This window comes from Chelonia mydas, chromosome 8, assembly GCF_015237465.2.
Source record: "Chelonia mydas isolate rCheMyd1 chromosome 8, rCheMyd1.pri.v2, whole genome shotgun sequence".
Lineage (NCBI taxonomy): Eukaryota > Metazoa > Chordata > Testudines > Cheloniidae > Chelonia > Chelonia mydas.
This window is the reverse complement of record NC_057854.1, coordinates 46,114,194-46,135,848: the sequence shown is the minus strand read 5'-3', so window position 1 is coordinate 46,135,848 and position 21,655 is coordinate 46,114,194. Positions and strand designations below refer to the sequence as shown.

At 40.8% G+C, this 21,655-nt stretch overlaps 1 protein-coding gene across 5 annotated transcripts in view; it reads right to left on the bottom strand.

Moving 5' to 3' along the window:
• KIFAP3 (kinesin associated protein 3) overlaps nt 1-21,655 on the bottom strand; it is a 124,781-nt gene that overhangs the window by 42,215 nt on the left and 60,911 nt on the right. For all 5 annotated transcript variants that reach the window (XM_037907272.2, XM_043521339.1, XM_043521340.1 and 2 more), the window contains exons 17-18: nt 20,563-20,648; nt 5,597-5,786 (exon numbers count right to left, since the gene is read on the bottom strand). In XM_037907272.2, coding sequence (XP_037763200.2) covers nt 5,597-5,786; nt 20,563-20,648 — 276 coding nt within the window. The remainder of the gene's footprint in view (nt 1-5,596; nt 5,787-20,562; nt 20,649-21,655) is intronic.

The window sequence follows — 21,655 nt, the reverse complement described above, 5'->3', positions numbered from 1 at the left end:
GCATGGTGTAAATCCAGAGTCAGTCCACCGCTCCAGATTTATTTCAGTTAAAATGAAAGCACTGTTTATCATTATTGCTATTCTTACACTCTTGGTACATTAGTTGTTAATAAAAAGGGCACAGTTCTTTACCTGGTAAGATGTGCCAGGCTTTATTAGAGAAAACAAGGCTATCTCCATTAAAATATACAGTAACAACGAGAGTCTGAGGCAGCGTTTAAAAGTGAGTCCCCAGCCTCACAGATCAGAAAGCATTCCAATAAAAAAAAAAACCCATGGAAGAAACAGATGCATTCTGACTGATACTTTAATAGTTTAACAGATGACAGAGAGATTCCTAATGACTAGGAAGTAACAAATGCCATTCCACTTTAAAGTAAAAGAGATAAGATCCAGGGAATCACAGGCCACTTAGCTTAACCTCTGTGGTTTCAAAGCTACTAAAGTTGCCTAAGCAGGAAGCAATGGAAAGTTACTTACAGACACGGGCTTAAAGAGGACGACTCAGGCATTCAAACAAATCTCTCTTTGCATTACAAATTTACCTGATTTTTTTTTTAAGATAATGTAGTGACAAATGATAAAAGGAATAGAGCTGACACATCTAGATTTCCATGAGACATTTGATGAGGTGCTACAGAGATTCATTTAGAAGATAATAGCGTATGGGAAAGTGATTGAAGACAACGTAACAGATTGTAAATGAAAAATGCTAGCCATGATCAGACAGCATTTTTAGAAGTGTAAGATGCGGTGGAAGAGCGTACAGCTAATTGCATACATGTGTGTACAGCATGAGAGAGAATAGAACCTGACAAGAAAATATTCTGACAAATAAATAATCCTGTCTTTTCACATTGTTCAGATACAGGCAAAAGGCAAGTGTGCTATATAGAGTAAAATATTTCAAAGGAAAACAGATTTAATTGTACTAATACTTACATTGAGTCTCTCTTTCTCTCTATCTGAATTGTTAAACAAAAAAATAAGATGGAACCTAAGCATCTTTGCACTAAAGATATTTTCAAATTTTAAATATGCAAATTAAGTAATTTCATATTGTAAACATTAAGTTTTATGTCAAACTTATCTCAAAACCAGGATTGTTATATATCTAAATACTTTTTTCATCCCTATCAATGGAAAAAGCATTACATTTTAACTTTGATACTGAAGTAACCACGCACTGCTTAAGGTTTCTTCAGTCAACAGTACTAGCATTCAAACCATAAAGCTCGGAGTTATGGACAACAAATGTATGAATTTGTAGGAATATAAAAGTACACAGTGTCAGTTGCATAGAATGCAATTACAGGTTAATCAATATCTGTTGTTACATATATTCGACATAAATTAAGGATGTGTATATTCAAAGCTGAGGAAACACTGAACTCATGGAAAGTTACTTTAGAGTCCTCTTTAGATTCTGATGTAGGTTTAGTCATTTTATGTGATGGTATTGATGCAGCACCACAATAATAACTCATGTCATTAGTGATTTGCAGAATTCTTACTGGTTGAGAGAAGAGATGTGTATTTTGCTTCGGCCAATCAGAGAGCAGGTCATCCATAAAAGTATCATACTGAACTTTCATAAATAAGCTGGTTCTGACTGAATGAAGTTTTGATTTTTGAACTTATGAACAAATAGTCCTTCAGAAATCTATATAACTGCAAAAAAAGATTCCAGTTGGTATAATAATCCATAGTCTTTTCAGAGTTATATTGTGTGTAACATTGACCACATTTCAAGAATATAAATCTAACAGAGTTCAAGAACACACCCTTAGTGGCCCTTGACAGAAGGAAACTAAAAAGTGAATCTGTATTTTGAATATAATCATTTACTCTTCTACCTTAAAAAAACCAAAAAGACTTTTCAAACATCTGCAGAACATATAATTGGAAATCTGCCCCTCCTCCCCCGGTCAAACATCAATTCCAACACAAAAACCTCTGTTCAAATAATATTACGTCTGTAACACGAATGATTGAAAGCCAGGAAATTCAAAGTTACTGGTCACACACTGTCTCTAACACACACTATCAGGAAAAGAAATGGTCTACTGAAACAAGCAAAGGTCTATTGCAAAACTCTGGAAAGGGAAGATTACAACGGGCATGCTTTCACATCTTTCACTTCAGAAAGTGCAAAAAGCATTGCTATAATAAGAGATCCCTGTAACATCCTATGAATTGCTCAAAGAGTTTGTCATATAGGTGCAGTGCAATTAGATAAAGTGTTCAAAAAGGAAAAAAATATATCTATAAAGCATGAGTATTGCTATGGCTAACATATATAATCAAATCTGTACATCAGCACACTATAGTGCTGACATACTTTGAAAGTAACTGTAAAACTGGCATTGGGGACTTCAATATTTATTCTCTCTCAGTAACTTCAGATAAAATGTATCCAGTTTACAACAGAAAGGTTTTTGGGTTGTCTTTTAAATTATTACCCTTCTTAAAAATTCTTCTTGTGATCTGAAACCCAAACTAAGCTCATGCATCAGCAGCAAAGGACTGCACATTTATATAGAAGGTAAGAATAACCAGGCTTTCCCTCCCTGCAAGAGTTTTTTCAGGAATATAAATCTTCAGGCTTCAGGGTGTTAGCCAGCCTCTAACTAAAGAGGGTTAAGGAAGAAACTTCTCCTGTGGGAAAGATACTCTAAAACTGTCTCCCGCAGGGTGTCTTGCACCTTCTTCTGAAGCAGCTGACAATAGCCACCACTGGAGAGAGCACACTGGACTGGATGGATTGGTCAGATCCAGTTTGGAAATTCCTGTGTTTCTAGCTAAATTGCAACTGCAAAATCTTTAATGATGTGAGAGATGAAGAGAGTCCATTTCATCTCCCAGAACTTTTGGCTGGGCATTACTGATATGAGTAAAAGTTAGCAAACACTTATTTTTTCTTTAAAACCACTGACTGCATACACATAGGGACCAGTCTATAGAGTAAGAAGGTTCCACTTTTACATCATCATTTTTTGTGACCACAGCCATTCTAATTTTCAAGTGACAAAATACTTTTTCTTAAGGAAAAAATTATAAAAAATGGAAACCAGAATGTGTAAAAAGATAGCTTTTAAGCAAGGTTTTACTCAGAGAAGGAAACCACAGGAATCTCTAGGATATATTCTCTGTGTAGGACATTTATATCAAATCAATTATTTGCAGTGTTGTTGTAGCTGTGTTGGTCACAGGATATTAGACAAATGAGAGGGGGTGAGGTAATATCTTCTATTGGATCAACTTCTGTTGGAAACAAGCTTTAGAGTTTACACAGAGCTCTTCTTCAGATCCTGAAGTCAAAAGATGATTTTTCTGGCTGCCAGCAAAACAGGGATCTGCACATCCAGATGGGTTCTTTCTAAGTCTTACATCACCCTCAGAAACAAATATGTCACAGTTGGATCTTAACTGACACGCAAGGCAAAACAGAATCCAGCTTCAACTTCCATAGCTGCACAGCTCCAGGAGGTTAACAGGGATAAAAACTTATTTGGTTTCATTTGCAAAGCAAACCAGCTATGGGCACAAGAAGGTGGTGTGAGGCATAACAGAAAATGTGGAAATGGCAGAGGTCCTTAATGACTTCTTTGTTTTGGTTTTCACCAAGAAGGTTGGTGGCAATCGGATGTCTAATATAGTGAATGCCTGTGAAAATGAAGTAGGATCAGAGTCTAAAATAGGGAAAGAACAAGTCAAAAATTACTTAGACAAGTTAGATGTCTTCAAATCACCAGGGCCTGATGAAATGCATCCTAGAATACTCAAGGAGCTAACTGAGGAGACATCTGAGCCATTAGCAATTACCTTTGAAAAGTCATGGAAGATGGGAGACATTCCGGAAGACTGGAAAAGGGCAAATATAGTGCCCATATATTAAAAGGAAAATAAGGACAACCCGGGAAATTACAGACCAGTCAGCTTAACTTCTGTACCCATAAAGATAATGGAGCAAATAATTAAGCAATCAATTTGCAAACACCTAGAAGATAATAAGGTGATAAATAACAGTCAGCATGGATTTGTCAAGAACAAATCATGTCAAACCAACCTGACAGCTTTCTTTGACAGGGTAACAAGCCTTGTGGATGGAGGGAAGCAGTAGATGTGGTATAGCTTGACTTCAGTAAGGCTTTTGATATGGTCTTGCATGACCTTCTCATAAACAAACTAGGGAAATGCAACCTAGATGGAGCTACTATAAGGTGGGTGCATAACCGGTTGGAAAATTGTTCCCAGAGAGTAGTTATCAGTGGTTCACAGTCATGCTGGAAGGGCATAACGAGTGGCCCCGCAGAGATCGGTTCTGGATCCAGTTCTGTTCAATATCTTCATCAATGATTTAGATAATGGCATACAGAGTACACTTAAAAAGTTTGCGACCGATACCAAGGTGGGAGGGGTTGCAAGTGCTTTGGAGGATAGGATTAAAATTTCAAATGATCTGGACAAACTGGAGAAATGGTCTGAAGTAAATAGGATGAAATTAAAAAAGGACAAATGCAAAGTACTCCACTTAGGAAGGAACAATCAGTTGCACACGTACAAAATGGGAAATGACTGCCTAGGAAGGAGTACTGCGGAAAGGGATCTGGGGGTCATAGTGGATCACAAGCTAAATATGAGTCAACAGTGTAACGCTGTTGCAAAAAAAGCAATCATCATTCTGGGATGTATTAGCAGGAGTACTGTAAGCAAGACACGAGAAATAATTCTTCCGCTCTACTCCACACTGATTAAGCCTCAACAGGAGTGTTGCATCCAGTTCTGGGCACCACATTTCAGGAAAGATGTGGACAAATTGAAGAAAGTCCAGAGAAGAGCAACAAAAACAATTAAAGGTCTAGAAAACATGACCTAAGAGGGAAGATTGAAAAAATTGGATTTGTTTAGTCTGGAAAAGAGAAGACAGAGGGGACATGATAGTTTTCAAGTATGTAAAAGGTTGTTACTAGGAGGAGGGAGAAAAATTGTTCTTCTTAACCTCTGAGGATAGGACAGAAGCAATGGACTTAAATTGCAGCAAGGGTAGTTTAGGTTGGACATTAGGAAAAAATTCCTAACTGTCAGAGTGATTAAGCACTGGAATAAATTGCCTAGGGAGGTTGTGGAATCTCCATCACTGGGGATTTTTAAGAGCAGGTTTGACAAACACCTGTCAGGAATGGTCTAAATAATACTTAGTCCTGCCACACATGCAGCGGACTGGACTAGATGACTCCTCGAGATCCCTTCCAGTTCTATGATTCTATAATTCTATAAGATCAGGCCAGTTTTACATACATACGTATGAGCCTGCTGAATAAGCTAGTGTGAAGTAGATAGCCTATTTCTCCTACTCTCCACTACATTTTCAAACGCTCCTGTAAAGATCTGCCAGATCATGAATGTGCTGTTCAGAGTCCCACAGTAACACAACACACATTACAACATAACATGAGGTAACATAACCATCCCCAGCTAGTGAAAGTCAGCACAGCTACACTGCAACCAATCAGCTGAGAATCTGGTCCCATGTTCGGATATGTTAAAAGAGGAGAAGGTGTGGACAGATACTGAATATATTCTATCATCTTACCTGAATTGTAATAAAGGTCAGGTCTTTCTAGAATATCCCCTTCATGGATGTAGGGCTCAATGCGGTCATCCCCATACAGGTACTGCTCACTCTCGTCCATCTGTCGACTCTCTACCATCTCCAGCCACTGAGAGTTGTGCCATCGGAATTTCTCACTCTGGATCTTCTTAGCCCACTCCTCATCATATTCCTGTTAAAAATGCCAAGCAGGTTTTTAACCAGGCACTGGAGAAGCTATTTGGTTTTTGTAGGTAAATGTGAGTGAACTTTATGCTAGTGAAAGACACAAGCTTGACAGCCTTGGAGACTGAAGTCCTTTGTTTAACTTGACGGTGCATTGACTGTATAAAGCAACATGTTGCAAGTATCGTGTGACACATTGGCAACCCGGGTGCCAGCTCTTGCCAAGTCTGTAGGCGTTAGCTGAGCACCGACAAATTTATAGCTGAAAGCCAGACCAGCTCACCTATATATTATTGTTCAAGATAGGTGTTAGACTTGTAAGAATGTGTTTAGACTCTATAAAATGCTTGTATGTTGCTGCATGCATTAATCTTACTTTTATGTCTGTATCCCGTGCTATAAGATAGCTTTACAATTGTAAAAATGCCTACTCTGAACTTGTGAACGTAGGCATGAAGAGTGGCTCCCCACCCACCAAGAAGGACTATCAAGACTAAATGGGCCACTGTAGAAAAACTTTGTTGATTGCGCCATGGAGAAGTTACATGCAGGAGCCCTTGTCCCATAGTGTCAAGGCTGATCCCCACTCTGGCACTTCAAGTGCAGAAGGTGGGGGCCCGCAAGGGTTTTAAAAATTAATACTGGCCACTCCAGGCTTGTATAAAACTCCCAAGGTCACAGCTTCTCTTTGACGTTGGATGGGTAGATGCTGCCACCACCCAAATGCAAAAAAACTCTTTTGGACCCAGGAAGGAGCACTTGGGAATTCTTCCCTGTGGGGTACCCTCAAGCCCTTTCACCCCCACATTCCCACATCCCAAACGACAAGACTCCCATCACTTCCCTTGGGAGATTACACCACAGTCTAGGAGACCTTACCAGAAAGAAAATCTCACCAGTAGGAATTTTCCCGTATCTAGTCAGCCTGGATTTTTCTTTTCTTAATTATCACCTTTGTTTATGATACCTCCCTGTACTACCCTAAACAGTTCCTTCCCTTCCTTAGTAGTGGCATACAGAATTTTGCTATGTGCATTTGAACTCAGGAAAGGATTCTGGAAATGTTGACATTATAAAGCAGAGGACAAAACAGAAAAAGGACTACAAGCCATCCTTTGGTGGGTTAGAAAATTAAGCAGGCAAATAGAGGTTCAAAACATTTTGATAAAATCTACCAGCACAGATTTTGCCACACCCTAATTTGTAAGCAACTTTCTGTTTAGCATCCCTGGAGTCTATTCCAATAATTTAAGACTCATTTGCAATCTGTGGCCTCACTGTACAACTGCTTTCTATGTTTAATACTGGGTGTCCAACAAAAACAAACAGCAATACTGATTCTAGAAGATGAGTCCAAGATACAAAGTTCAGGCCTGAACTGAACTTCAAGTTTGGAGGTTTAGGAGCAGCCCATTATGGAACTGAAGGCCAGCTATTAAATTTGGATCTGGTTCAAAACTTTTTTGAAGTTTGGTGTGTTCAGATCCTGAGTTAAGATTCATGATCATCTATAGATTATTTAATGAAAAGCCTAGTAAAACTTGATTTCCTCACACCAGTAATATGCCAGCAGATCGAGGGACATGATTGTTCCCCTCTATTCGACATTGGTGAGGCCTCATCTGGAGTACTGTGTCCAGTTTTGGGCCCCACACTACAAGGATGTGGAAAAATTGGAAAGAGTCCGGCGGAGGGCAACAAAAATGATTAGGGGACTGGAACACATGACTTATGAGGAGAGGCTGAGGGAACTGGGGATGTTTAGTCTACAGAAGAGAAGAATGAGGGGGGATTTGATAGCTGCTTTCAACTACCTGAAAGGGGGTTCCAAAGAGGATGGCTCTAGACTGTTCTCAGTGGTAGCAGATGACAGAACAAGGAGTAATGGTCTCAAGTTGCAGTGGGGGAGATTTAGGTTGGATATTAGGAAAAACTTTTTCACTAGGAGGGTGGTGAAACACTGGAATGAGTTTCCTAGAGAGGTGGTGGAATCTCCTTCCTTAGAAGTTTTTAAGGTCAGGCTTGACAAAGCCCTGGCTGGGATAATTTAATTGGGGATTGGTCCTGCTTTGAGCAGGGGGTTGGACTAGATGACCTCCTGAGATCCCTTCCAACCCTGATATTCTATGATTCTATGATTCCCAAAGCTGGCTACACAGGAGTATTACAAAAAAGTGACAGTCTACCGATATTGAAGTTAGCTGCGAGATACTGCTGGTTTAGAAGAAGCAACAGAACAGTCTTGTACACATCTTCCCCTACAGTATAAAGTGCCCTTTCAATGCCAACATGTTTGAGAGAGAGACAAGGTAGATGAGGTAATATCTATTATTGGACCAATTTCTATTGGTGGAAGGTACAAGATTTTGAGCTAAAGCGTTCTTCTTCTGGTCTGGAAAAAGAAATCAGAGTAGGTGAGCTAAATCCAAGTTGGGATAGATAGCGTCTGTGGTCATTCTTCAGTGACAAGCTACATGCTGAAACTTGCTAACACTTCTGGTAAGAGAGGCCTTGTGGTAGACTCAAGAAATGTGTGTGTGTATTTCCAAAGCCAGCTATCACATCTGTGCACAGGTTCACAGCAGAGTCTAAATGATACACAGTGGTTACCAGAGGCCTGTCAACTGCAACATACATGCATCAATAAAATATTCATAAATAATATTTCATGACATTCCTTCTCTGAAATGGAAGCATGCCCTAATGAGTCCTCTCCACACTCTAACAGCCTAATTCACTGATTTCAATAGGTGCTGTATCAGTCCCTAAGGGTATGTCTGCACAGCAATTAGGCACCCGCAGCTGGCCTATGCCTGCGAGGTGGGAGGGTCCCAGAGCTTGGGCTCCAGCCTGAGCCCAGAAGTCTACACAGCAATGAAACAGTCCCACTGCCCAAGCCCTGCATGGGCTAGCATGGGCCAGCAGTGAGTTTTTCTTTGCTATTTACACATACCCTAAGAGAAGAGATGTGTTCCTTCCCCCACATCAGGTGGCTCTCTGAAAACAACCAATCAAATTACCTTGAGTCTCTGAGGCTTCATGGGGAATTTACCACCGTGCAACACCAGAACCATTATTCCACTGGAAATGGAGAGGTTAGACCTTTGTTTTACTTGGAAGAATGGCAGTTCGTTTCTCTTGGCATGAGGCCGAACATGGACTTTCCACTCTGACACAACATCAATACAAGCACTTTAGAACTGATCAATGAAATTGTTTTTCATTGTTCATTTTATTAATATAACTTCATAAGCAAAGTTTTATGAATGAAACAACATTCATTCATAAAACCAGTTACCCCAATAACTGGCTGAGTTTCACTTTCAATCCAATTGCTGCTTAAGTCGCTGAAATTTACACTGTTTCAACATTGTAACTTCTGTTCACTGTTTGCCATTCCTTACACTTGTCCATATTGTAACTCAAACTCCATTTTAACTTGTCCCAAACTCCATTTTAAAATGTTCACTCCATGTTGTAAAAGCTTGCTGCAACCTTCATTTTTGCAAAACCCTGCTGTAATCTTATTAGTTTAGTTTAGATGTGTGAATGAGGTATGTATGGACAATGGAATCAACCTCCAGCCCCAGCCTGTCCTGATGAAATAAAGTGTAAACACCAACGGCTGAAGATGCAGACAACAGCCCTGACAAAGCAAGAAGAATCCACCCTACAAAGAAAAGAACAAAAGTACAACTGAAGAAACATCAAAGCCAGGTCCTAGGCTGAAAGTCATGTCTGCATCTGACGGGTAATCAATCACACCGAACCTAGAGGCAGCGTGACACAGCAAGACGGATAGACTCTGGATTCAAACTAAAGCCTACAAAAAGGATGGATGAGATGGAAGACTTTGGAGGGTGACATTCTGCTGCCAACATGGAAGGGCATCGGTGCATGCCCAACAGAGACCCAGCTCTTCCTTGTGCCTGGCTTTCCTGGCTAGTTAACCGCCACAAGCTACGAACTCAAGCCACATTCAGGACTGGTAACTATACAGCAGCTGCAGAACATTTGGGGTGTATGTGTGTGTGTGTATGTATACACACATAGGTATTAGATATTAGTTATTGGTCATAAGTTAAATTGTGTTATAATAAACGTGACATCTTGTCTTCTCCCCTAAAATGATCCTGTGTAGTTTTGTCTGCATAACAGCACCTGCCTACATTGGCCTCTACGGACATATTTGTGGTGCAAATTTGCACTTTGTAAAATATACATCTAAGATTTTTTTCTTTGAGTCTGCAAGTAAACTAACCACACTGGGATTCCCCTCCACTTGGGGAGCAAGAGATCAGGATTTCAACCCAGGTCTCCCATATGGCTTTGTGTGCATACAGCACTCTGGTCGCCAGGCTGGATCTGAAAATACTTAAAGTCCCTGATGGCCTCAATCACGAGACCCCAAGACTGCAACCTGAACTCCTGATTGCTGCATAAAAATGCCACATACTTAGGTGAAAGAGCACTGGCCTGGGCTGAGTTCTTTCTTCTCGTTCCCCTCTCACTTTTAATTAAAAGAAAAATTAGAACTAGCAGTGAAAAATAAACTCCTTGGAAAAGGTAAACTCATCTCTGAGAAGATTTATAAAGTGACCTGTGAAAAATGAAAGGGTGCAACTTTCAGTGATGACATCTGACCAGTATCTTGGAAACATTTCCTTTGCTGTGTCTGCGTGGGCTATCTATTATGTCAGCCCTCCGCAGCCTTAAGCTCCTTTCAAGCTTTAGAGAAACACCTTGTAACTGCCAGAGGCCATTCTGTAAATCCCAAGAAAACTATTCCCAGAAACGATGATGACAAGAAGGGGAAAAACTAAACATAGCAAATCGGATTAATTTGTAGGAGAGTTGAGTATTTTTTACACTGGCTTGTTTTACTTTCAAAAGGTCCCAGTAACTACCATCATTGCTCCTAAGTTCCCAATTGCAGATTTAGCAGGGTGCACATAGAAAAATCTAATGCCTTCTAAAGAACGTTGATCTTTGGTGAGACTCACTTGCATGATTTTTTAGTTCAATTCCACACTATCATCTGAGCTGACTGAATTCACCATGCTATTTATAAGATGTAGCAGGGGGACATGTGGACTTTTATTAATCATTCTAAAGATATCATCAATTTAAATTCCCCCAACCCTGACTACCCCCTTAGTGTAGTACATAAAAAAGCATCCACAGAACATACTAATCTCTTGGTATGTTTCTTTCAGAAGAAGTTCAACACTCCACATGTACTACAACAAGTTCCATGAGATGAACTACATGCTACCCTAAATACTCCTCCTTAAACCTCAGGATACTAGCAGATGACTGGTGAATTAAATTGGCATGGATCTGGTTGTCTCTTGATTGAATTGTGTACGTTTTTTAACCATCTAAACCCCACTTTTCCCCACCTGCCCTCAGGTAATTTTGGTGCTTTTCTAATATTTTCAAAATCAGTTTAAGTCTATTGACTTGGAATTACCATATCAGATAAGAGCAAAGGTCCATTTTGTCTAGGATCCGTGTTTGGCAGTGGTCATAGATTTTAAAGCCAGAAGGGACCGTTATGATCATTTAGCAACTGACCTCCTGCATAACATAGGCCAGGGAGTCTCAATCAATAATTCCTGTATGAAGCCTCTGGCTTTTCCAGGGGATGGTACAAAAAATACCTTAGTGAACAATTATGGAAAAAACTGTATAAGTAAACATCGGCACAAGAGAGAAAATTTAGTACCATAAAACTAGAACTAAAGAAGAAAATAGGTAACAAACTAAAAATAAATATCAAGGAAAAGCAACTCCCTGCAAACCCAATAGTGTCTATAATGTCCTTGAAGAGATTAATTTTGAGCCATTAAAAACCTTCTTTACTTGAAGGGCATCTTCTTTACCCAATGAATTCCCTCAGAAATGAAGTACAAAAACGATGAAGGTTATGGCACAAACCAACAGCCACTAGGATGTTCTAAAGTGAAGTCTGTCAGTCTTCTTGAATATCAGATCATTGGGCAAGCAGGGGTGCAGTCAGTCTCTCTGATGTTTTTCAAATGCTGCAAGTTTAGTTATATAACGAGAAGAGTGCTCAGAGGCTGACTTTATTCTCCTCTGAGCTCCCTTGACATCACTATCTTAAGCATTCGGTTTCCATAAATCCTGGAGCGTCATGGAAGATGTATGGTTTGATTCTGCATGGAATGTGCCATCCTTTTTGAAGTCCTACATCCAGCTTTGTTTACTATTGAACCACAGAAACATTATGAAGCATTAACTGGCCTATTATCAGAGCATGCCTGTTCCCTATCAGGGGTCCCCTTTGTCACTGGCTTCCGTCACACCTTGTATCTGATTAACACACTATAGGATAACACAGAGCTACACAGATCTGTTTTGTGTTCTATCAAGCTGATGGAAAACAGATTTTCCTTTTCACTTTAATGTGGCTGCCCTCTAATTAGGTCTTTAATATGGTTCATTTAATGTGATTCCCTGTACTAAATTAAAACTGCTGTATAGTAAATTGAATCCTTGTTAAGGTTAGGATTGTAGCTGGTAAAGTGATACATTTTGTTGATGGTTGCCTGAATGGACACTTGCTGTAACAAAATGCATAGTCTACACAAATGATTAGATTAACAGCATATTAGTCATTGCTTAACAGGATAGAGTTTTTCTGGTTAGCTATCTTTAGTGTCCAGTCCCTAAAACAAACTTCTTCCAGCACATAATGGGCCATATCCTGCCCTCAATTACACCTGTACAAGCCTATTGAAATCATTGAAGGTTACGCAGATGTAACTGAGAGCACAATTAGGCTCACTATTGACAGAAACTAGCTTTTGCCACGGCCCGTAATGTAAAATCAATGTAATGTGCAGTAAATGTAAATTAGGTTGGAAAAGATGCATTTGTTTTAAATCTGAGCACAAGCTATCTCCCGTCCTTCCCTAACTGCTTTGTGATGGTCTCCAAAATGGTCCTCTGCAGAACAAAACCACCATGATAAACATTTTCAAAGCAATAGGCAAGAGTTCCATATTATATATATATATATATATATATATATATATATATATATATATAGCCTCTTCTGTGTACAAAGATAAATATTGAGCAATAAAAGATCCCAACTGCTATGGGAACCAGTTCAAAAGGGAGAAGTGTTGCAGTAACTTCTGCCCTGTTTTGTTTGACCTTGTGTTCAAGGAAAACTACTGCAATCAGAACTTTAGAGACAAGCTATAAAACAAGATAACAGGTCTTATCTGCTAGCAGAAATAACCACTATACTTAAACTTGTCTAACAGTTTCTATTCTAACCCCCCCGTTTTCAGTCCATAACTTTCTGAAACATTCACAGCTTTCCAAACTTGATCTCTCCCACAAGGTGGGTGAGTGTATGTGTTGTCTAATCCCATACACATATGCAGTGTTCAAGCAAAACTGATCAGCTGATTTCCTTAGGAGGAGGAAAGAGAAAAACCAAAATTGCTTCTCCATTATGAAATGTCCCAGGCTAAATTCAGAGGTGTGGGTCAGCTGTGACTCACTGTGAGGATAGAAAGAGGGGTTCACTAAAGGGTCTAGGTTGCTTGGCCTGTCATCCGTATCGTCATATTCGAAGTTGAAAGCCTGTGCTGTTGCACAAATGTAGTCTGTAAAGTAACATGTAAAAAAGCCAAAAATGGCCGAGAATTTAAAAACTGGACAGAACAGACTAAATCCCACTGATGATTGAACCTGGTGATATTCTAAACAAAAAGAGCTCTCTGTTTCCACTGCTTCATTATGACTCCACAGATATTCTAGGCTTCGGAATGAGGTTTGGAGTTATTGTGTGTGCTGGATGTGTTGTTTTGTCTCTGGGTATGCATGTGCTAGAAGAGTTGTGTTATTTGTATTGGGAGCACTTGTGTGGCAGCAGCTTGTCAAGTTATCCACCATCTATGCAGTCTTCCTCTACAACCAGTGAAACTGTTGCACACAAATTAGCTGTAAAGAGGGTGATGGGTTGAGTTACCTCTGATATCACAATGGTCTAGGACAGTGGTTCTCAAACTAGGGCTGCCGCTTGTTCAGAGAAAGCCCCTGGCGGGCCGGGCCGGTTTGTCTACCTGCCACGTCCGCAGGTTCGGCCGATCGCAGCTCCCACTGGCCGCGGTTCGCCGCTCCAGGCCAATGGGGACTGCAGGAAGAGCAGCCAGCACACCCCTCGGCCCGCGCTGCTTCCCGCAGCCCCCATTGGCCTGGAGCAGCTCCGACTCAAAATCCCAAAACACTTTAGAACCATTCCCAAGCCTTCTTAGACTCATTTGGGATCTGACATGGTGGATTGATCCTTATTTCAAACAAAGCTGTTAGGGAAACTGACCAGATAATGTGGAAGGGATATGGACCCTAACACTATATTAGTTTGATTTACACAAAAAAATAAAAAGTAACCAAGAATAAGTAAGAAAATTTAACTACATAGCAAGCCCTAATACAGTGAGGAAGAGAAAAGGAAAAGGAGCCTGACAGTTCAGAGACCTCTCTCTTTAGTGATGGAAAAGGAACTGGTGTGGGATTGAGCCCACTGATCTTTAAATAGCTCTGATCTGTTTGATGCTATGAGCAAGTGTACATGTAGCGCGAATTGCCACTGCTTTCCAAAGGCTTCCAACACAGGTGTCAAGAGTGCATGATCTCCGAAAAGTGGGGTAGCTAAAACAATCAACGCTCAATGGAAAACTAAGATCTATTAGTGTGAATCTGACAGAACGCACTGTACATGAAGCTGATCTTAGTCCCTGAACTGAGACAGCCAGTGTGTGTCCAGATTATGGGGTTAGTAAATTAGCTCTTTCACACCAGGACTCAGCACCACATCCAGAAAATTGAAGCTATTCAAGAACAGCCAGAGACTAGTTTTCCTGTTGCTGAAAGAGGTCATTCACATCCTCCAGTGCAGACTGCCCATATGACTCCATGGTACATACCGTACTAAAGCAACACATCTGTTTCAATTCACCAATGGCGGAACCAAGCCAAGCTGTATTAAACAAATCATCACTGGTGTAACGTTTCCATAATTTCTGTGACAATTACTTTACAGCAGAAAGCATATTTCCCCCAAGGCTTGCAAGGCCTCTAATTTTCCTCAATGTTGTTTCAATCACACTATGTGCAGCTTCTTGATGACTGAAAAACGTGTTTGTCTCCTTAAAAAGAAATTAGTTTTAAGTATCAAAAATCTCTCTCCCCACATTTATTTTCTGATTTCTCATCATCATAGCAACTTGCTTATGTTAAATACATGTGGGCAAAAAGTCTGCAATATTATTTAATTATTTTTTGTTGTTGCAAATTTAGTACTGATGAAGAAAGCTGGCCTGACAATCCTGGAGACTGAAATCTTCTATTACCCGCTGCACAGGCACCTCACAGGCTCTGGCAGTGCAAGCAAAGTGCATAACCAAGTGTGCCTTGATGCTGATCTGGATGGGTAGCTTTGTGGGCTTCTCCACCATGGCCTCTGATCTGGGTAGCACATCCCATCAGGACCTCTGATGTTTTGGCCCCTCCAGCCTCATTGCTGCTATTCTTCCTTCAACAGTGTGAGATGTACCTTCACCTGACATGGATGCTCAGGACTTCAGAGAAGCCTCCATTTTGGAGCAGAGAAAAGATGATGCCATCATGTGGTGATTCCTCCTGCCCCTCTTGATACGTAGGTCTCTACTGCCTAACCTCTCAAGGAAAATACGGATCAGTAGGTTTCAGCTTTTCTGTATGGGCACCGGGGAGGAAACTGTCTATGTACGATCTAACACCACTTCTAAATGGCAAAGTAGCAAGTGTCTGAGAAAGAGGGGGGCAGAGAGCTCTCCCAATACATACCAGTAAGATGTGTTCATCCATGTGTGGCAAGCTTCTAACAACAGCAGGGAATGGGAACTAGGGATAAGTTCCCTGCCATCCGCACACTCATATGGCTACTGCGGGCTTCCCACAACCTCTTCAACACCAGCTGATCTTGCTGCTGCTGTTCCTCCTCTGGATCCGAGGTTTCATTCAGCACTGCCAGCATGCAAGGTGAGCCATTCTCCCATCCACCCTCACAGCACTTTTCCTTTCCTCTCCCTCAGCACTTCACAGGATTCACATCTGAAAACATGTACTATCAGTAACACTGAAATAAAATCTACAGAACATGGAGTTGTGTTTTCTTGCATCTTTTTTCCGTTTCTGTCTCTTTACTCCCCTCTCCAACCACCAGAACATCCCTTCCATGCCAATGATAGTTGAGAGAGAAGGGATTTCTTCTCTACACTGTCACTAGGCCTCCTCTGGCTGCCCTGAAACACTGGAGTTGTGCTCTCAGGAGCATGGGGAGACATCTTCTAGACTGTAAGCCTCTTCTTAGTTTCCCCACAGTGGAGGAGATTTCACGGTCATCAGCCTATGGGGCTAGTGCATCAATGGTCCCTGAAGTTTATCTGCTACTGTTTTTTTCAAGTTGAGTGTTTATAACATCCCAAGCGACAAGACTAGCATCACTTCCCTTGGGAGATTACACCACAGTCTAGGAGACCTTACCAGAAAGAATCTCTCACCAGTAGGAATTTTTCCTTATCTTGTCAGTCTGGATTTTTCTTTTCTTAATTATCACCTTTGTTTATTATACCTCCCTGTACAACCCTAAACAGTTCCTTCCCTTCCTCGGTAGTGGCATACAGAATTGTGCTTTGTGCATTTGAACTCAGGAAAGGATTCTGGAAATGTTGACAACATTATAAAGCAGAGCACAAAACAGAAAAAGGACAACAAGCCATCCTTTGGTGGTTTAGAACAGTGGTCTCCAAACTTTTTGGCTCGCGCACCCCCAGGGTGAAGACCGGAAGACCTGCCGCACACGCGCCGCTGACGGAAGAAGACTGGAAGATCAGCTGCAGGTGCACCGCCGATGGAAGAAGACCAGAAGACCAGCCGCAGGCGGCTGCCAATGGAAGAAGACCGGAAGACATGCCGCAGGCGAGCCACTGGAGGGAAACACCAGCTGGGATGTGCAGAGCTGCTGCTGAAGAAAAAAAACGGTGGAGTGCCGTCCAGCGGCACTCCTGCTGCCGGGCACCCCCTGGGATCATCTCGCGCACCCCAGTTTGGAGACCACTGGGTTAGAAAATGAAGCAGGCAATTAGTTATCTAACAATAGTAATGTAACATGAACTAACTGGAACAGTGCAGTGGAGACACAGGCCTGGTCTACACTAACGTGGTAAGTCAATCTAAGTTACCCTAGTTAAGTTACGTAAAATACATAACTTAAGTTGATGTAGCTTATATTCGCTTACAGCCGTGTCTATACCACGCTATGTCGATTGGAGACGCTCTCCCGTCGACATAGGTTCTGCCTCTCGGGGTCGTGGAGTACTGAAGTCCATGGGAGAGTGCTTTCGCATTGACTTATGTCTTCACCAGACCCACTAAACCAATTACCACTACATCGACTGCAGCAGAGAAGATTTAGCCCTTGGAGTAAAGGCTTCTAGAGCATTCTGAATGCATTTTGCTGAATCAGAATATTGATAGAAGAGACATCCAATCTTGGACCCCATGGTTGTGGATTCGCTAAGTAATATTCTAATACAGCGTTCCTTAAATTGTCACATCTCTGTATGTGCCCTGGTCAGTGAACAGAAGTTATTGTGCATTGGGATAGAAGACTTTCCTGCATGAATGCACTGATCTAGCTTAACTGGAGCCTGTGGGAAGAACAAATAAGAGGATGACAATGGTCCTAGAAAAGGACACCCAAGCACACACTTGAAAGACAATGGACAAAGTTATCAGCTTCAATGATCTTACATTCTGTCTCCAACAAGTTGCAAGCCTTGTTCTGCCAAGGCTGGGAACTAACAGATCACAGAGCTATAACAGTAAAAGTGACTTGGTCTCGAGGTAGGGGACAGGTGACTAAGCAGCAAAGGACTCCTTTCTTAGGGATGGGGGAGAAAAATGGCTTGTGCCTTAAGGCAACAGACAGTGCCAGCCAGAACCTAGAGGTCTCAGGCTGGGGGGCTTCCACTGGAAGCTTAGCTCTATCAGGATCCCCATGCGGAAGACAGTTGAACACCTGCTATGCTAGACACGTGTCTAGTCTGTTTCATTCCTAATTGCTTTTGTTCTAAAAAATAATATTTTGCTTTAAGAAGGCTGTCTGGCCACTGGGGACTACTGTCATTGCTCCTGGAGGGAGCAGAATGGCAGGGTGTGAGCTTAAGTCAGGCCTGCTGAGGTAATCATGGTTGATACACAGGGGAAGGCAGCCAGGTCCCAGTCTGTAATGAGGAAAATTGTTTTTTCTATCTCAAGAACAATGACTGCTTGAGGCCTGAGAGGCAGAGCACTCAAACACAGTTAGCCCAGTAACTGTGATACGGTGCATGAGGATACCTGGACTATTTTTGGTGCTTAACAGCTAAGCAAAAGGCTAATTGTACTCACCTGAACTCAAGACTCTTGCTTTTGGGGTTGACATGGAAGCATTCCTGTCCCCATCACTTTCTTTTTAAGCTAACATTTTTAAAGTGTGATATGTATCGTAGAAGAATCTGATTTATAGGAGTGTGTGCTGTCACTTTTCCAATATCTACTGTACTTTGATAGGCTTTCATATCCCCAACTATATAAAAGTTACTGTTCCTGAGGTTCATTTTACTTCAACCGCTTATTAAAAATTCCCCAGCATGTCTTCCTTTAGGAATGGTATCTCACAGCTAAATTGAGATCACTAAGGCCTTTGCCAGAATGCCCTTGGATATTCAGAGAGGTCTGGAATGCAAGGAAAGAATACGTCAAACAATGTAGACCGATTGGCAAACGTTGCAGGGCAGCAGAACAACAATGATCTTATCTGGAACAACTCATACATAGTGGTCTCTCACATTTTCCTCAACTCTTTCCATTTAAGTAATCTTCAAAAATGTAAGACTAGAAACATTTCAATACTGTAGAACCTTCTTAGCAGCCAAAACATCTTCCCCCCGAAAAGTCTAATGCTCCCACTGGGGTTTTGTCTCACTAATTTTTTTTCTTGATGGATTGACTCATGAGCATCTTACACACCAGGATTCAGGTGCGAATTCATCACAGGTGAAATCCTGACTCTACTGCAAGTCAATGGCAAAACTTCCACTGACTTCAACAGAGCCAGGATTTAATACCATATCTCTGCATGAAACACAAGCAGAGCTTATAATAGAGATAGATAAAACATACCAATGTCCTACAAAAATGCGTACACATATAAAACAATATTACTAATATTTTGCACTTCTCTAGGGCACATTTTAGCCAGTAAGCATGGCTCATGGTTATTACATAGAAATAAAGCAGAAAATATAATACTATTGCATACATCAGAATCTATAGAATCTAACTCCACAACCGTTTAAGAACAAGCAAGCTTCTGTGGTATATAGCTTTCAACTGAAGAAGATAAGAGGGAGGAAATAGGGGAAAGTCCTGTTAAAACAGGAGAACAATCATACCAAATTTTCAATACTACTCTCCAAATTCACAGCTAAGTTCTGTTCAGCGACAACAATTCACTTTTCATGATCACTATGGTACATTCAAACAGCACTGTTCATGCAATATAGCTTGCTATATATTGGAATTATTTCACCCACCACAGAAGTGAAGATATTTCCCATGTGATGACAACTACTGAATCCACCTAAATTTGCCAAAAGGGATTTGGAAGGTGAAAAATAATTGCCTGAAAAGAAATAAGGTGAGAATACTCCTATTCTTGGTCCCAAGCACAGACGTTTTACAAAAGAACATAAGAACGGCCATACTGGGTCAGACCAAAGGTCCATCTAGCCCAGTATCCTGTCTTCCGACAGTGGCCAATGCCAGGTGCCCTAGAGGGAATGAACAGACCAGGTAATCATCAAGTGATCCACTCCCTGTCTCCCATTCCCAGCTTCTGGCAAACAGAAGCTAATGATCACTAGAAAAATAGAACCTCCAGCAGCATGGTGGCCCTACATCATTATGCTGCGGACACTGGTTCAGTACCGATTCGGATGGAAGAGCCCCACCTGAGTTGCCAAAACCATTTCCTGCAGAAACCTAGGTTTTCTCTGGAGGTGCTCCATTCCAGCACTGACCACACTTGAAGTTGATCAGCTTGTGAGATCTAATGAGGTAGAATAGCTGCAGGCCTTTGCACTAAACATTTAAGATCAAATCATAAACTGCAAACTAATCCAAAGTGACATGAAAGAAGTTACCCACAAATCCTATTCTGATAATTGAACAGGACAGAACCAACAGTGGTTTCTAATATTTCCAAGTTTAATGTGGCTAACCTTGTCGTGTGCACTTACCTTTGTAAGGTGGTAGATAGAGAAAAGGTCTCTGAACAAGTAGATATAACTGAGTGAAAAAGCTGTTGGGCAACCATAAAATTCCAAAACCCTACAATCCTTATCAAGTATGGCCTCACACACCTCAAAGTGGTGCTAAATAAAGAGTGATATAAACGTTTTTAAAATCCTATTAACCAGCATTGGTTTTTTAAGAATGTGTGTGGTTTTTAAACGGGAAATTTAGATACAGATTACTATAATAAGATAAATGCATTTGCATGGCAAAATTAAACTCCCTCTTATGTAATAAAAAGGTGCGTTCGTAGAACAAATATTTTCACACAACAGGCCAGTGTTTACTAGTACTCTTTCAGAATACAACCATGTCACATTCAAACAGGCTCTTAAAATGGACAAAGGAACTCAACCTACCGCTATAATATCCAGTGTATTGTCACAGACTTTGCGGATCTCAGCATTTTTGTCATGCATCAGGTCTATAAGATACGCTGGAGCCTCTGGGAAGAAATGGTTAAGGATGTAATGCTGGTTTTACCACAGGTTTGGATTCTTCCAACTGGCATGAGGAACTGAGCGTCACACTGGGGAATTATCCACAGTATGTGAGAGCTCAGGCTTTTTTTCAAATGGTTCATGTGCTAAATAAAGAGCTGTGCATTCACATACAACTTCTAATGAAAAGGAATATACATTTGTTTTATTAAGAATATATTCTCTAGTTTGTCACGGAAAATGCTGCCATTTGGACATCTTTTTCAGTTTACATTTTGTGCAGTTTCTCTAATTGCTGTGGCATAGCTTAGTATATTTTCAAACCTTAAAAAGCTATAAAATGTAAAGACTGATTTGCAAACTATTTATCCTAGGTAAGAACGCTCAATTGATGCATTCTTGTGGTACAGGCTTCAGTATTTTTAAAAGGCTAATCTTATGTGGATGAACGAAGTGTTATTCAAATTGCATTTCTTGTGGCTGTGTAGATATAAAAACATCTGAGTTTTTCTTAAAAACAAAAGGCTAACAGTGGAGGTATTTTAATCAATTAGATTACAGGATGTATATGAATTTAAGATGAAGGAAACGAAGGGTGAAGTACTGAATTTAAACTAAGCAGCATCCTAAATGCCATGGTTGGGATGTAGGTGAAGGAGGTAGAAAAGAGGAGGGAGAAAGGGTGATAAAGACTGGCTGTTGTTATGACATGGAGCATATTAATAAGCTGACAATGAACTGTTTATGAAGCTGGGCATTAGTGGGCAGAGGAACAGTTCAGTGGTTTGAGCATTGGCCCGCTAAACCCAGGGTTGTGAGTTCAATCCTTGAGGGGGCCATTTAGGGACTTGGGGCAAAAAATTGGCTATCGCAAAATACAGGGCGCTACAATGTTTCTACAGGATTTCCAACTGAATGGTTTATCATATGAAAAAATAATAACTGTTGATTTTTTTTTTTTTTTAACACACACACACACCTCAAATTAAAAAAAAAACGATTCTGTTCTCTC